The 17,677-nt window shown below is 43.9% G+C and overlaps 1 protein-coding gene across 1 annotated transcript in view; it reads left to right on the top strand.

Annotated features, from left to right (window-relative positions):
- LOC120917975 (cytochrome P450 2U1) overlaps positions 1-8,081 on the top strand; it is a 48,646-nt gene extending 40,565 nt beyond the window's left edge. The window contains exons 3-5 of the mRNA XM_040329628.1: positions 13-174; positions 5,412-5,579; positions 7,784-8,081. Of these exons, the coding sequence (XP_040185562.1) occupies positions 13-174; positions 5,412-5,579; positions 7,784-7,962 (509 nt within the window). The 3' untranslated portion in view covers positions 7,963-8,081. The remainder of the gene's footprint in view (positions 1-12; positions 175-5,411; positions 5,580-7,783) is intronic.
- The last annotated feature ends 9,596 nt before the right edge of the window (positions 8,082-17,677 follow it).

Here is a 17,677-nt window from a genome sequence, read left to right as displayed (position 1 = left end):
TTATCCTGACAGAAAAAGTCCAAGCTGAAATTGATGCAGTCATAGGACGCGATCGACCTCCATCACTTACAGACAAGATTTCAATGCCGTTCACAGAAGCCACCATTATGGAAGTACAGAGGATGACTGTGGTTGTCCCTTTGTCTGTACCCCACATGGCTTCTGAAAGTACAGGTAAATCATTAGCGGTGTCAATAAAACACAGTTTGGATAAGTTGTTTTTATGGTAAATATCTGCAAAGATACACTATGGCCCGGATTCACGTAGAACCGCGTATCTTTGTGCGGGCGTAACGTATCCTATTTATGTTACGCCTCCGCAACTTTGACAGGCAAGTGCCGTATTCTCAAACCAAAGTTGCGTCGGCGTAGCGTAAATAGGCCGGCGTAAGCCCGCCTAATTCAAATGTGGTAGATGTGGGCGTGTGTTATGTAAATTTTATGTGACCCCACGTAAATGACGCTTTTTACGAGCAGCGCATGCGCCGTCCGTGAAAGTATCCCAGTGCGCATGCTCCAAATTAACCCGCAAGAAGCCAATGCTTTCGACATGAATGTAAATGATGCCCAGCCCTATTCGCGAACGACTTACGCAAACGGCGTAAAACGTGAAAAATTCGACGCTGGCCCGACGTCCATACTTAACATTGGTACGCCTCATATAGCAGGGGTAACTTTACGCCGGGAAAAGCCTAATGTAAACGGCGTATCTGTACTGCGTCGGCCGGGCGTACGTTCGTGAATTGGCGTATCTAGCTGATATACATATTTCTAGGCGTAAATCAGCATACACGCCCCTAGCGGCCAGCGTAAATATGCAGTTAAGATACGACGGCGTAAGAGACTTACACCGGTCGGATCTAATACAAATCTATGCGTAACTGATTCTAAGAATCAGGCGCATAGATACGACAGCTCAGACTCAGAGATACGACGGCGTATCTGGAGATACGCCGGCGTAACTCGTACGAGAATCCGGGCCTATATTGTCAAAAGTATTGGGACAGAAAAAAAAGCTCAATAAAAACAATTTAAAATAAAAGTATTGGGACACCTGCCTTTACACACACATGAACTTTAATGGCATCCCAATCTTAGTCCATAGGGTTCTATACTGAGTTGGCCCACCCTTTGCCAATCCTCCCCCCAAACTCACTCATCAATGTTTTCATTGACCTTGCTTTGTGCACTGGTCCAAATCCTTTGGCGGAGGGGGGATTATGGTGTGGGATTGTTTTTCAGGGGCTGGGCTTGGCCCCTTATTTCCAGTGAAGGGAACTCTTAAGGCGTCAGCATACCAAGACATTTTGAACAATTTCATGCTCTGAACTTTGTGGGAACAGTTTGGGGATGTCCCATTCCTGTTCCAACATGACAAGCAAGGTCCATAAAGACATGGATGAGCGAGTGTGGGGTGGAGGAACTTGACTGGCCTGCACAGAGTCCTGACCTCAACACCTTAGAACACCTTTGGGATGATTTCAAGCCGAAACTGCCAGCCAGGCCTTCTCGTCCATACCAGTGCCTGATCTCACAAATGCTTTCCTAGAAGAATGGTCAAACATTTCCATAGACACACTCCTAAACCTTGTGGACAGCCTTCCCAGAAGAGTTGAAGCTGTTATACCTGCAAAGGGTGGGCCAACTCAATATAGAACCCTACAAACAAAGACTGGGATGCCATTAAAGTTAATGTGCGTGTAAAGGCAGGTGTCCCAATACTTTTGACAATACAGTGTATGTGCACCCCAATGTTTTCTCCAAAGTTTCCTTACTTGTTTTTGTTTGCAGAAAGATCTTGTGCTGCATGGTGCCAGTGAACATAAAAGCTTTGTGGCAAAGAAAATAAATGTCCCAATTTGTATTATTTAATTTAATGTTTTTTACATGTATATGAGGGAGGGGAGGTATGGTAGAAGATATCCATTGAGGGTGATTTATTTATGCATTAAGGTAAAAAACCTTCTGGGTGCAGCTTTCCCCCAGTCTCCTTCATACCTAACTGAGCCCCACCCATCTCGACCCAGCAATGTGCATGAGAGCAGTAGCTCTCCCGGGTCTCTTACTCTTTATTGACTCACACAGCCAGTGAGCCAATGAAAAGAGACCGGGGGGGGGGACGAGTCGTGCTCTGTATGTGAATAGACAATGTCCATTCACAGGAGCGTGGCTTGGGAGTTAGCCTGCTCGAGTGCCCCTATAGCAAGAGGCTTCATATTGGGGGCACTCGGCGGGGGAGGGGGGGGGAGGACCACCATCATGGGACCCAAAAGGAGGAGGAATGGGGCTGCTCTGTGCATAACCATTTCCATAGTCAATTAGCAGACTCCAAGACTTCTATAGGTAGAGAGCCATGCAGGAAAAGGCACCCAGATGAACACCACATCTGCATGTGTAGACACGCTGTCTCCTATGGCAACAATCTTGAACAGTTTCTAACACAGGTTGATTCACTGCCACAGGATCTCCTGAGCTCTTCCAACCTTCTCACTGAGTATCTTCCTCAAGTGTCACCCAGGCATCCTTGCTGGGTCCCTAGCTTGGCACTCACAGATTCTCCACAAGCGTCACCCCACTGGCCTGCTCAGTCCATGGCTTGGCACACAAGACTGCTCTGCAAGCGTCACCTCTGCTGGTTTTAGTTCCTGGCTTGACACCTGCTGAAGTTTCCCAATTCTTCACCGTACCCAGTTGGTGAGAATACTGCTCTGGTACTTGCTTCAGCTACTCATGGATGGTCCCTTAGTGGTGACAGCTTCCCCTCTACCTCTGACCATGGCAGGCTCTCCGGCTGGCAGAACCGTCACTTTGGTTGGACTGCAAGCCGCAGTCCCAACCCTACACTGCTCTCTTGCTTCTGGACAGGCCCTCAGACAGCCTAGCAGCCAGATGTGCCAGGATAGGCCTCAGCCTCTTGCCTAGCAGCCCTGGGCAGTAAAAAAACACGTCCACTCAGATAGCCGTTCAGGTGGCACAGAACCCTGAGCACCTGACCTCACCCAAATTAAATAGGCTCTCCCAGCAGGCCAAGGGACCCAAGAAGATCCCTGCCCATTGGCTGAGACATCCCACCTATTCCTAATCTGTCCTTGCAATGCCCTTGTTTTATCTAATGCCACCAGTAGGGATGAGCCGAACACCCCCCTGTTCGGTTCGCACCAGAACTTGCGAACACACCAAATGTTTATGTGAACTTTAGAACCCTGTTAAAGTCTATGGGACTCGAACATTTGAAATCTAAAGTGCTAATTTTAAAGGCTAATATGCACGTTATTGTCCTAAAAAGCGTTTGGGGACCTGGGTCCTGCTCCAGGGGACATGTATCAATGCAAAAAAAAGTTTTAAAAACTGACGTTTTTTCGGGAGCAGTGAATTTAATAATGCTAAAAGTGAAACAATAAAAGTGAAATATTACTTTAATTTTCTTACTTAGGGGGGGGTGTAAAGTTAGCATGTGAAATATCGCATGTTTCCCGTACATAGAACTGTCCCTGCACAAAGTGTCATTTCTGAAAGGAAAAAAAGTCGTTTAAAACCGGACTTGCGGCTATAATGAATTGTCGGCTCTGGCATAAAGGGCTTTGCTCGGATAAGGGGTTTGGTGTGAATTTTTGGGGGAACTCCACGCCATTTTTTTTTTTAATTTGGGGTGGAGTTCCCCTTAAAATCCACACCAGACCTGAAGGGTCTGGAATGGATATTTGGGGGGAACCCCACGTAATTTTTTTTTTAATTGACGATGGGGTTCCCCTTAATATCCATTTCAGACCTGAAGGGCCTGGTAATGGAATTTGGGGGGACCCCCACGCTATTTTTTTTTTTTTTTTATGTGAATCCGCTCTGAATTGCCAGAGCCGACAATTCATTATAGCCGCAAGTCCGGTTTTAAAAGACTTTTTTTTCCTTTCAGAAATTACACTTTGTGCAGAGACAGTTCTATGTAAGGGAAACATGCGATATTTCACATGCTAATTTAAAGTAATATTTCACTTTTATTGTTTCACTTTTAGCATTATTAAATTCACTTCTCCCGAAAAAACAGCCATTTTTAAAACATTTTTTTTGCATTGATACATGTCCCCTGGGACAGGACCCGGGTCCCCAAACACTTTTTAGGACAATAACTTGCATATTAGCCTTTAAAATTAGCACTTTAGATTTCTCCCATAGACTTTAACAGGGTGTTCCGCGGCTTTTCGAATTTGCCGCGAACACCCCTAATTGTTCGTTGTTCGCCGAACAGGCAATGTTCGAGTCGAACATGAGTTCGACTCGAACTCGAAGCTCATCCCTAGCCACCAGATACCCGGCCATCTAGTGACAGAAGAGAGAAGTACAGCAATTCCAAAATTAGGGTGGAATCAATTGAGCTCCTATTAATTAGCCAAGGCAACTTTACTTGGTAGGTAAATTTACTAACAACCCTGCCTAAGCCTAGGTTCACACTGCTGCGAATTCAAAATCGCGGTAAAATGCGCGATTTTACCGCGATTTTGCTGCTGCGATTTTGCCGCGATTTCGGCCACAATTTAATGTAAATCGCGTGCCATTGCCGACAATTGCCGCCGATTTGAGATGCAATTTGACATGTCAAATCGCATCTCAAATCGTTCCAAATCGTACCCAGTGTGAACCAGGGCTAAATGTCAGGATTCTTTGTAATCTAAATGGCGTACGTGATTTTTTCATTCTGAATTACTATGTTAGAAATTGCATCCTGGCTTGAGGTGTAACAGCAGCTGTATATCAACAATTTAGCAAGAATGTAATGGGATTAATTCAAGTGACTGCTATAGGAAGGGAAGGCTCATTCTACTTGTTAAATGGAAATCCCTCTTACAAAAATGGATTTTAAAAATCCTTTTTGATATACTGTTGAGCAAACTCAGCAGGCCTTTGTTTTATGTTTATTGCAGTAGTTTCAACCATGCATCAAATTGTTTCCAATATTTTTCATTAAGTTTTCAAAGAGAAAAAAAAATCAGGGAGAGGGGTATACAAAGAAAGTTAGGAGCGGGGGGGGGAGGGAAAATATGCACCCACAGTCCACATCTGGGGGGCCATCAATCCAATACAGATTATTGCATATTTACACATAACAGTTACATATCTAGTATCCAGTATCCATAACGTTCCCCCCAGAACCATCTCCTAACAGGGATAATCGTCAACTTAGCCCGGGATCCCCCAGTTGTGGCGCTATCCAGGCCCAAAGGGCCAACATACCCCACCATGCATCAAATTGAATAAGGATCTTCATTATTAAAAAAATGAATAAAGACAATTTTATTTAGATGATTCAATTTATAAGATGGTATCTGTAGTACATTTGAACATCACATGTTTATACTAATTGTTCAATCTAATTGGATCTTACCAAATTACATTTGTGTGTTTTTTGTTTGTTTCAGTGTTTCAAGGCTACACCATTCCAAAAGGCAGTGTGGTTCTGGCTAATCTCTGGGCTGTACACCGAGATCCGCAGGTCTGGGAAAAGCCAAATGATTTCAACCCAAGCAGATTTCTAGATGAGCATGGACAGATTCTTAAGAAGGAAGCCTTTATTCCTTTTGGCATTGGTAATAACTCTTGTTATTCTTGCAAACACAGTCACTAAACTCTCATATCATAATCTTTAACAACAATTTGTTCCAATATTTCTAAATCTGTCTGTAGGCAGGTGCTATTTTCTCCACTACAGGTTACACTCATCTGCAGCAGAAATTCAGGTTGAGGAGGAAGTCGAGAGGAACCCAAATCCTCTATGGTTTCCTCGGTCACAGAGAGGGAGCATTTGATTGGATCCTAGCACCCCATGTGACTTTGGTGGCCATCTTGGGCAAGGCAGAGTCTATTTAAGACCCAGTTCCTGGGTTTGGTGCCCATTTCATGCTAGAGTAGGGACCAGTTACCAGTGGCGGCTGGTGCTCAAAATTTTTGGGGGGGCGCAAACGGAAAAAAAAAATATTCCAGCCTCACTGTGCCCATCAAATGCAGCCACTGTGCCATCAATTGTCACCACTGTGCCATGCCATCAAACACAGCCACTGTGCCATCAATTGTCACCACTGTGCCATGCCATCAAACACAGCCACTGTGCCATCAATTGTCACCACTGTTCCATGCCATCAAATGCAGCCACTGTGCCATCAATTCGCACCACTGTGCCATGCCATTAAATGCAGTCACTGTGCCATGCCATCAAATGCAGCCACTGTGCCATCAATTTGCACCACTGTGCCATGCCATTAAACGCAGCCACTGTGCCATGCCATCAAACACAGCCACTGTGCCCTTTAATTGTCACCACTGTGCCCTTTAATTGTCACCACTGTGCCCATTGTCCCCACTGTGCCCATTGTCCCCACTGTGCCTATTGTAGCCACTGTTGATGTCACTGTGCCCTTTAATTGTCGCCACTGTGCCCATTCATGCCGCTGTGCTAATTGTCCCCATTGTCCCTATTGTCGCCACTGTGCCTATTGTCGCCACTGTTGATGTCACTGTGCTCTTTAATTGTCGCCACTGTGCCCATTCATGCCGCTGTGCCTATTGTCGCCACTGTGCCCATTGATGTCACTGACTGTGCCCTTCGTCGCCGACTCGCCGCTGTGCCCTGTAAAGTGCCCCTCCCCCCCCGCCCTGCACTTACCTTTTACTGGAGTCAGCCATCCACGTCACTCGATGTCTTCTACCGCCCTCGATGACTGACAGGCGTCTCAGCCAATCAGGTTACCGGTAGCCAGAACCGGCCAACCTGATTGACTGAGACGTCTGTCAGTCTTATCCAAGGAACGCACCCCAGTACGTTCCCGGGATAAGCATCCGGAAGGCTGAGGGCTGTACAGGGAAAGCCTATCAGAGCCGCTGACTCAGTGACGGTGAGAGCCAGAGGGGGCGGCGCTCCAGCACCCTCTATGGACGAACCGCCACTGCCACCGCCACTGCCAGTTACCCATCTGGCAGGGAAAGTGCTTAGCGTCAGGGAGAGGTTCTGGAGGAGTAGGGAAGGAGCTGGGATATGCCACACTTCTGGAAGCCTTCCCACTTGGGTATGGACTGGCCAGGCTACATTTCACCCCTCGAGACAGATGCCTTCAGCACACCTAATGTCTAATTATACTGACACACTGCTATTGTATCCGGTGAGTTCTCCTGGTCGGGTTGCCTTCCCCCCAGGCTTGTTCTGTACTGCCAAACTTCAGTTGCAATATAATTCTGTTTGCCTACACTGCGCCTGCTCACATGTCTCTTTTATTAAGATAATACTTGGTAATCCCACCACGCTTTGTCGCTGTCATGCTGTCACATGGGCTACTTTAGAGAATACAAGTAGCCATGCATGTAGACAGAATGTGGCTTCAGCAGTTCAACAGCACTAAGATGCAACAATGTATGAAAAGAAGATGAAAACAATTTTTTTTAGAGATAAAATGGGAATTGTTATGAGACACCATTCTTTAGCAAGATATAGGTCATTAGAGTATACATTCATGTTTTAAGCATCTTGTCCATTGCATGTGATATTGGCCATACACAAAGCAAATTTTAGCTGGATCCTGATGAATTGGCCGAAATGTTAATCTTTGTAGGCCATGTCTACAATCTCCCACCCAACATCCTTAGATCTGAAATTTGAAGGAGCCGGGTGGAAAATTGTTGACTGAAAAGCGTCTTCATTCAATCAGATATATTATAAAATGTAGCTGTTTTTTATCATTTCTGATTATTATTCTGACAAAAGATGAAAATAATAATAATGATGTACCTCTTCTGTAACCAGGTCGAAGGGTCTGCATGGGGGAACAACTGGCCAAGATGGAGCTCTTTCTTATGTTTGTCAATCTCCTGCAGTTTTTCAGTTTTTCATTCGCTGATGACACGTTTCAGCCTATGTTGGAAGGACGGTTTGGCCTGACACTTGCTCCTTTCCCATTTGACATAAAGATACAAAAAAGATAAGCAATTTTATAAATCAAGCGTTTGCTACCAAAGATGAATAGATGTTGTCATTCAAGTGTCCCACATATTTTTGTTTTATTGGACCAGGAGTAAAAATACAGCAGTGAGACAAAAATGTATTACTTTTTTACTACTGTGTCATATTTTATTGATAAGTGGAGTAGAATGATATTGTTATTATTTTTGTGAACTATCACATTAGTAGCTCTAGGTGAATGCTTTATTGCAATTATTGAGCATAAAGTTCAATGCAACTGAATCAGGCCTAATGTCCATTATCAAGTTCAGAAAAGTATTATGCCGCGTACACACGATCGGTCAAACCGATGAGAATGGTCTGATGGACCGTTTTCATTAGACCAAACCGATCGTGTGTGGGCGCCATCGGTTATTTATCCATAGGTTAAAAAAAAGCAATCTTGTTTTCGGTTAAAAATCCATGCATGCTCAGAATCAAGTCGATGCATGCTTGGAAGCATTGAACTTCGTTTTTTTCAGCACGTCGTTGTGTTTTACGTCACCGCGTTCTGACACGATCGTTTTTTTAACCGATGTTGTGTAGGCGCGATGGACCATCAATCAGCTTCATCGGTTAACCAATGAAAACGGTCCATCAGACCGTTCTCATCGGATGGACCGATCATGTGTACAGGGCATTAGACTTTCACATTAGAGTCTTTGCTAGAAATATTGCACAGCTACTGACTGTATATCATATCATTTCTTTTAATTTTGGATAGAGTAGGGAAGGGTAAACCCCACTGTCAGTTTTCTATGGGGGTTATTTACGAAAGGCAAATCCACTTTGCACTACATTACATTTCATTTCATTTCATTTTCATTTCATTTCAGATCTACCCCTCAGATTTACAGCGACTGCACTTCCAAGTGCACTTTCAGTGCAATTTCAAATGCACTTTGCACTTGTAGTTTGCACTTGTAATGCAAAGTGGATTTGTTTTTTGTAAATAACCCCCTTTGTGTCACATTAGGGAGATTTACCTTCACATCCTGTCCTGTAAGTGCAACAGGAAGTGAGAGGTGGGAAAAAAATACCCATTTAACAGTTCGCAGGGTAACAAGTGTCTCATTGGAAGATTATCCCCTATGTCCTGTTCAACTCAACTGTTTTGCTTTTTATTCTTTAACTAGAAAAACAAAATTGCACTGCAATAGTGGCAAAGTGCACCACGCGTGTTTGGGTGCCATTCATTTTTTCTTTTGAGGATATTGGTATTTATTCTCATTAGTACGGCTTTCAGTCTATTAATCTGGCCATTAAGTATCAAGATAATCAGTCCAGCCTAAACTAGTTTTGCAAAAAAAAATAAAAGATTAAAATACAATTTACATAGTATACTAATGATCTTTTCATAAAAATAAAAAAAATTCTACTTAACCGAATTTGACCAAATGCTAATGGAGAAGGGAGCTGTCTGTGCTTGTGACCCAGCAGCAGCTGCATGTAAAACACATGACAACACTTTGGAAAACGTTATAAGAAGTCTGAATCAGACACCAAATACATGGAGGCATTTGTCGCATAATATAAGGATCTTACAACTGGAGTAAACAATACTGTAGGTTTTATCGCAGGGGCAGTGCATTTTCCAAAGGAGGATAATAACTTGCATACTTACAAGTAGTACACTGCAACACAGCGAGGTGGGCAGCAGGGATATGTATAGGTAGGCACAGGCATATTAGGTTGCCTGCTGTACCACTGCACTGTTACTTTGTTGCCTATGGTGGCAACACAGGGTTACTATAAACTAAATCTAGCCGCTACCAATAATCGCATGTCTTCTCCTGGTGGGGACAGCTTCCCCCATCCCCATGTCTCGGCAGGAGGGCTTCCCCTGTCAGCACTATCTGTGTTGATGGGGGAAAACACTGTCTATGGTCATACATGCCTCTTTAGCAGGCTGAACAAAAAGAATCAAGAGTCCATCATCCATGCTGGATGGTGGACTCTCTTTGCCAGCAATTATATTATAACAGCCACTGACACTGGCATGATACATAAAGAGTGACAGTATCTGATAGGAGGCAGTCAATGTTTGGCCAATAACTTTCCACCCAGTTTCTTAAATTTTTCAATCAAAGTTTGTTGAGCTGGGTAGTTTACAGAAATTGGCCAAAGGTATAGCCATGTATGGCTAGCATTGAATTCAGAGAAAAGGGATAATAAAACTGAATTACTGGAGTAATGAGCAAAAATGAAGTCCCCCCCCATGGCATGGGCATGCTCCCCCTGGCAATTCTGTCTCAATACAAAGCATCACAGGCAGACACTGCCAGCACCGCTCAGCTTAAAGTGGAGTTCCACCCATAAATATAACATTACATCAGTAGTTTTAAAAAAAATTCATTAGTCCTTTAAGAATTTTTTTTTTTTTTAGATGCCTTCAAAGTGTTGCTGCTAGGCAGAATAGTTGATCTTCCCTCTTCCTGCACCTAGGTGCTTAAGCTTCCTAACCTACACCGCACAGACTCCTGGGAATGTAGTGGGTGTAACTTTCCAGGAGTCTGTGCACTCCCCAGTCTCGAAGAATCATGTGACTTGGACAGTACAGGTGCTGAAACCTATTACACTGCTTGTGCAGCACTGAGCATGTGCGAGATCTGCAAGGCTGAAATACAGGAAGTCATACAGTCCGGCTTCATGATGCCCACACTTAAGATGGTCCCAGTCAATTTCTATTTTATAAAGTGTCTAAATGCTGTAACAACCTAACAAAACGGACCTTAGTTTACAGACTAACTTTACTAGAATACATTAAGCTTGTGTATTACAGGGGTATTTATATTTAAAAAGTGAAATTGTGTCCGGAACTCCGCTTTAAGGGAGAGAAATGGCAATCTGAGCAGGCTGTGAAACCCACCGAATCAAAGGTCCTCCCAAGGGTTCTGCACATCTGTCTGCCGCCATACACTTGATATTGTCTCATCTATGAGCTGCCTTTGTTGATACTGCAGATACGGTCCAGCATCTGATGTACAAGCTGGGGATATCAGATTTGCGCTCAAAATATACTGGTAGTTCCATTTCATGGCTTGATGGAGTTGGCTACTTCTACAAAAATACATATTACTAAATACATTTTTTTAGATGCACATACTAATGCAAATGATAACCAAAATATATGTGTGCCTTAATATGTTGTAACTGCTTGTAAACCATTAAGCCCCTTTCACACATGTTCGTTTACGGATGAAAAAGGGACATACATTGATCCCTATGAGATTGCGGGTGTCAGCGGATGAACATCCGCTGTCACCCGATCTCACCCGGTTCCGCAATCCTCCGATTCTGCAGATGGAGGAAAACCCTATTTTTCCATCCGTCTGGCGGATCGGGTGAACGCGGACAGACGTCCGTGTTCATCCGATCCCCCCCATAGAGGAGAGCGGAGATCTGACAGGGCGGTCCCTGCACAGTTTGCGGGGACCGCCCTGTCATCCGCCGGCTCAGCGGAGCAATCCCCGCTGAGCAAGCAGAGGTTCACGGGGCGGATCATCACGGATCCATCCCGTGTGAAAGGGCCCTTAACAAGTTTGGGGATCTATTTTCTAAAATGATATGTATGTGTTTGTATACTTGTAAACAAATGCTGGTCTCCATTAAAATATTGTTCAGCTGTTTTCCTTTTATAATAACTGTGGTAATTAAAATAAAAAATATAAAAATACATATATTTGTGTTTGTCACTTATTTATAATATTGGGAAATATAAAAGCTGATTTCCTATATCTTTATCTGTTAAAGTTGACCTTTAGTCTGGACTTTTGAATACAGTCGGGAAGGGTTTATATTGCTATCTGTGTGCCAATCATTTAACAGATTCAGCACAGTTGTACAGATCTCCTGCCACAGCTATTGTATTGTGACAGCAGGTATCAGAATAGCAGCTGCATCTGATTGAATGCAGCCGCTGTTCAGCCAACAATTTTATAGACGGCTCCTTCGATTTTCAGTGAAGGATGTTGAGCGGCTGACCTTGGAAAGGCTCTGGATCTGGGTATTTCTGAGTATTTGCGAATGGTGCCGATCAACTCCGATCTGCGCCGTTCGGCTCCCGAGCCCCCCCCCCCACCTCAGGCCAAACACGGTACTGCACACCACTTTGGCTTGAGTCCTGCTCTTTTGCAAGACAACACTCGCAAACCAAGTTAGATTTTAAAAAATACAGTGCTCGTATGGCAAAACGCTCATCAACCGCGTTACTTGCAATCCGAGGTTCCACTGTATACATTCATTCAGCATCCACCACCACCACAATGACCGAGCTGTCAGGCCGTGTACAGACGACCAAACATGTACGATGAAAGCGGTCCGCCGTACCGTTTTCACTGTACATGTCTGGCCGGGGATTTCTGTACGATGGCTGTACTAACCATCGTACAGAAATCCGCGCGTAAACACTACATGACGACGCGACGATGACGCAGCGACGTGGGCGGGCCTGCCAGTTAAATGCTTCTGACGCATGCGAGGGATGGCGGGCGCTCGGACATGTACGGTAGGTCTGTACAGACGACCGAACATGTCCGAGCGGGCAGGATTCCAGCGGACTGTTTTAAAACAAGTCCAGGAATATTTGCCCGCTGGGAAAAGGCCCGGCGGGCAAATGTTTGCTGGAATCCTGCACGCTCGGGCCTACACACGACCGAACATGTCTGCTGAAACTGGCCCGCGGACCAGTTTCAGCAGACATGTTTGGTCGTGTGTACGGGGCCTCACTGACAACTCCTGGTTACTATTTGCGATCAAAAAAAAATTAAAAAATAGGTAGGCCCTTGATCATGTGACCACTGTGACGGCCCATCACATTGATCATATGATCACCTGATCTAGAGCCTGTCTACCAGTTACGGCTCTTGAAGCCTCCAACTGGTGTCCCTCCAGCTGTTGCGAAACTACAAGTCCCATGAGGCATTGCAAGGCTGACAGTTACAAGCATGACTCAGGCAGAGGCATGATGGGACAGCTGGAGAGACACCATTAGGAGACCCCTGCCTTAAAGGGTTGGCAATATCTCTTTGACAGTCAAACAATCCTACATTTGCTTCCAATACACAATTTCATAACTGTATAAAATTGCACAACGCTGGCATGCATTTTCAGAACTGAACAAGTTAACCTTTGTATGATGGACATCACTGTAGCAAAACTGAACATTTTTTTTCACCATTAATAACAAAAATGGAATAGCTGTGGATAGAGGGAAAGGTTTTGAACCCCTGTCAGGTTTTTATTGTTGCCAGTGTTCTTGCAAAGGAGACACCCCATTCTGTTTGTCATAGGAAGCATTATCACCAAGACAGAAAGTGATGGGAAATCCAACATTGTAGAGTTGGCACCAGAGCAATAGGTAAGGGAAAATCCTCCAAATGAGAAACCTGTTCCTGTGACAACTCTCCAAGTGGGGAATTAAAGCGGAGCTCCACCCAAAAATGGAGCTTCCGCTTTTCGGAACCCCCCCTCCCCTCCGGTGTCACATTTGGCACCTTTCAGGGGGAGGGGGTGCAGATACCTGTCTAAGACAGGTATTTGCACCCACTTCCAGGAACAACTCGTGCGGCAAACACGCCCCTACCCGCACCCCCCTGCTGTCTCCTGGGAAATACACTGTTCCCAGGAGAAAGCGGGGACCAGTCACAGCGCGACGCGCTACTCGCGCATGTGCAGTAGGGAACCAGGCAGTGAAGCCACAACGCTTCCCGATTCCCTAACCGAGGATGGCGGCGGGTGCAGCCGAGGGAGGAGCGATTGCTCGTCCTCGGCTGACGACATCGCGGGTGCGCTGGACAGGTAAGGCCCCGTACACACGACCAAACATGTATGCTGAAACTGGTCCACGGGCCAGTTTCAGCATACATGTTCGGTCGTGTGTAGGCGCGAGCGGGCCGAATTCCAGCAAACATTTGCCCGCCGGGCCTTTTCCCAGCGGGCAAATATTCCTGGACGTGTTTTAAAACCGTCCGCTGGAATCCTGCCCGCTCGGACATGTACGGTCGTCAGTACAGACCTACCGTACATGTCCGAGCGCCCGCCGTCCCTCGCATGCGTCGAATGACTTCGACGCATGCGTGGAAGCCTTTAAATGGCAGGCCCGCCCACGTCTCCGCGTCATCGCCGCGTCATCGTCGCGGCGACGACGCGGACACGCCCTGCGTATTGTTTACGCGCGGACTTCTGTACGATGGTTAGTACAACCATCGTACAGAAGCCCTCTGGCAGGCATGTACAGTGAAAACGGTCCGACGGACTGCTTTCATCGTACATGTTTGCTCGTGTGTACCGGGCCTAAGTGTTCAATTTTTTAAAAGTCAGCAGCTATAGTATTTGTCGCTGCTGGCTTTAGAAAAAAAAAATGGGGGAAGCTCCGCTTTAAAGCGGTGTTTCACCCTGCAGAACAACTTTTTAGCATAAAATTCGGCATAGTAGCGCGAGCTACAGTATGCCTGTCTTAATTTTTGTATCCACGTACTCACTGTTATATCGTACATAGAAGATTCCGACTGCACACGGGGAATGGGCGTTCCTTTCAAGAGGGAGGGTGATTGACGGCCGGCTCTGGCACGTCACGCTCCCCGAAGACAGCCGGAGTAGGTCTCGGCTCTTCACGGCGCCTGCGCACAGACTATGCGCAGGCGCCGTGAAGAGCCAAGCCTATTTCGGCTATATTTCCGGAGAAGCGTGACGCGCCAGAGCCGGCCGTCAATCACCTTCCGTCTGGATTGGAACGCCCATTCCCCGTGGGCAGTCGGAATCTTCTATGTATGATATAACAGTGAGTACGGGGATAAAAAAATTAAGACAGGCATACTGTAGCTCGCGCTACTATGCCGAATTTTATGCTAGAAGAAAAAAAACATTTTTTTTTTTTTTATAGGGTGAACCCCCGCTTTAAGTTAATTTTAGAGATATTTGCTCAAGATGCATCTCCACGGCAGGAACTGAGTTGTAGGGACAAAGGTAGCAATGAACAGCCATACAGAGATTTTAGCCCTCTCCTAGGTCATCTAAAACTGAATTCAAAGTTTGTGCTTTACCAACACAGCTATCTAATAATAATTAAAAAAAAATGTACACTTGAGATAATGGTTGCTATAATAAGAAGTTATTCAAAATATAGTAGGATATAAGAGCAGTATATGCAAACTCGATGAAAAAGTAAATGAAAAGAGTATAAAGGTAGAAATAAAGTTTTATATAACAACACAAGATGAAACAAAAAAGCAAAATGAATCAACACTTCTTAAATAAAGGACTTTGGCTTTGGTGAGAAAAACAAAACAAAAACATCCTCCTATGGAGTAACTATAGATCAGGAATATTGGGAAAATACAATTGTAAACTTTACATGGCCAGTATATACTAATATAATGTGTTTAACAGCAGTGTGAGCTGAGGTTTGGCTTCAATTTGTTAGTGTATCTAAAGTAAATCTGTTACTACTAGAGGTGCACCGAAATAGAAATTTCAGAACCGAAACAAAACCAAAATAAAAAAAAATGTCAGGCCGAAACCGAAACCGAAAATGACTTTTCATTTTTTTTTTTTAATAATTGTATGTTAAAACAGTACAGTCGGATTGCAAAAATGTATGGAGCATCCTATCACTGTCCCCCAATTGCCGCCTCGTGTTTCTTTTTTTTTTTTTAATACTTTATCACTTTTTTTTTGTAGCTTGTCATTTTACTTTTTTTATTTTTGTATAATTTTCTTATTTTTAATATTCATTTTCTTATTCTTTACTTTTTTTTTTTTTTTACTTTCAAAGATTTTTATTTTCACAAGATATAAAATACAATGTGACATCAGATAAAACAATATGGCATATAAGACAAAGTATTATTCATCCATCTTACTACAGCAGTAGACACGAGGAGAAAATTTGCAAGAAAAAGCCTGAACAACAAAAAAAAATAATAACCTGAAAAAAACATAACAAAATTATACCCCGTGTTCTTCCAAAAATAGAATTAAGTCAACTAGTTTCATACTTTAGTACTAGTATCTTAATCATACAGACTAGTTAAACAGTTTACTGAGATCTGGAGAAATTCCAAAGTTGGAAGAGGGAGAATAGCCGGAGCAGATTAACCCATCAGGAACTTAATAATTAAGTGCAGAGAATGATTGGCTTATTTTCAGCCTGCACCGGCACCCCATATGGGCGCACACTGTGCCGGTACTAGCTGACAATGTGGCTATTCAATTATGTTAGGACCAAACATTCAAATGTGAACCATAATGTACTGAAATTCCTAAAAAAAGCGTTTTCTTCATAAAAGATTTCAAGTATATTAAGTGTGTAAAATATAATTAACAATATACTAGAGGCTGTATTATAGGTAGAAATGTTAAAAGGAAGACAACACGTATGTCTAGATCAGCAAAACCCAAATAGACAAATATTAAGATAATAAAAAAAAAAAAAAAAAAAAAAGAATAATACTAGAGGAATATTGTGGTGAGAAATCACACAATCCCCGGCAGTAGAGAAAATAAAAGAGAGTGAAAAAAAGGTATAGAAAAGAAAAGAAGAACATGACCAAACATTACCGAGTCAGCTTACGGATATGTTCCCTATAAAATTACCATCTGATGTCCCCAGGATCACAGTCTGCAATATCCCCAATTAGGCTAAGTATGAGTATGTTCTCCTGGCCTTAATGATATACCCGCATGATGGGCCCACGGTTCCCATATAGTCTCGAACCTGTCCTTCGAATCAAGTAAGATACTAGCCAATTTTTCTTGGGCCATAATCCATGAGATTTTGCGCTTGGCGGTCAAAAAGGAAACCTTAGGTTGTTTCCAGGCCCTGGCCAAGGTAGATTTAGCCCCCAGCAAAATAAAATGGATCAGGTTCCGCGAAAACTTGGGGATCTTGGGATCAATATTGTTTAAAAGAGCGACTTCCGGGGATTTAGGTATTTGGAAGCCTGTGACCTTATAAATGAGATTAAAGATTTTAGACCAGTAACGTCTAATTCTAGGGCATTCCCACCATATGTGGGCCATGGATCCAAACAAACCGCACCCCCTGAAGCAAGTAGCCTTAGAGGATGGGTACATTATTGATAATTTGGCAGGGGTGAGATACCACCTAGAAATAACTTTTATATTGGCCTCTATTAGTGCTACATTTAGGATGCCTTTATAAGCCCTCGAAAAAATTTGAGACCATAAATCTAAATCCCAATCCAACTTTAGGTCCCTTTCCCATGCTGACATGTAAGGGGTCTTACTATCTTGGACAGCTAAACATTGGTAGATAGTAGAGATGCCACCCCTCTGCTCCTCTGCACTTCCGCACCATATTTCATACACTGTGAAGCACGGCGGTAGTGGTTTTTCCTTCCAAATCTTATGTAGGAAATGCTGTATCTGCCCAAATCTGAAAATTTCCGAGTTCGGGAGCTTAAGTTGCCTCTTACAGTGAATAAGAGTTAAGGGTCCAGAAGCGGAAAAAAATTGTCCAATTCGGTACAGTCCTTTATCTAACCACCATTTAAATAAGCTAATATCCAAGCCCGGGATAAATTCTGGGTTGTTAAAGATGTGGGAAAGTGGCTTACAACCCGAGATTAGCGTTGGAACATTTCGCATCTTGTCCCAAAGTGTCAGGGAATGAGATAATACCGGTGATAGAACGGCTGGTCTATCTCTAGGAGGAACCCATAAAAAAAAGTCTAGTGT

Source organism: Rana temporaria, chromosome 1 (assembly GCF_905171775.1).
Source record: "Rana temporaria chromosome 1, aRanTem1.1, whole genome shotgun sequence".
NCBI lineage: Eukaryota > Metazoa > Chordata > Amphibia > Anura > Ranidae > Rana > Rana temporaria.
The sequence above is the reverse complement of the archived record's forward strand: the minus strand, read 5'-3'. Positions and strand labels throughout refer to the sequence as shown.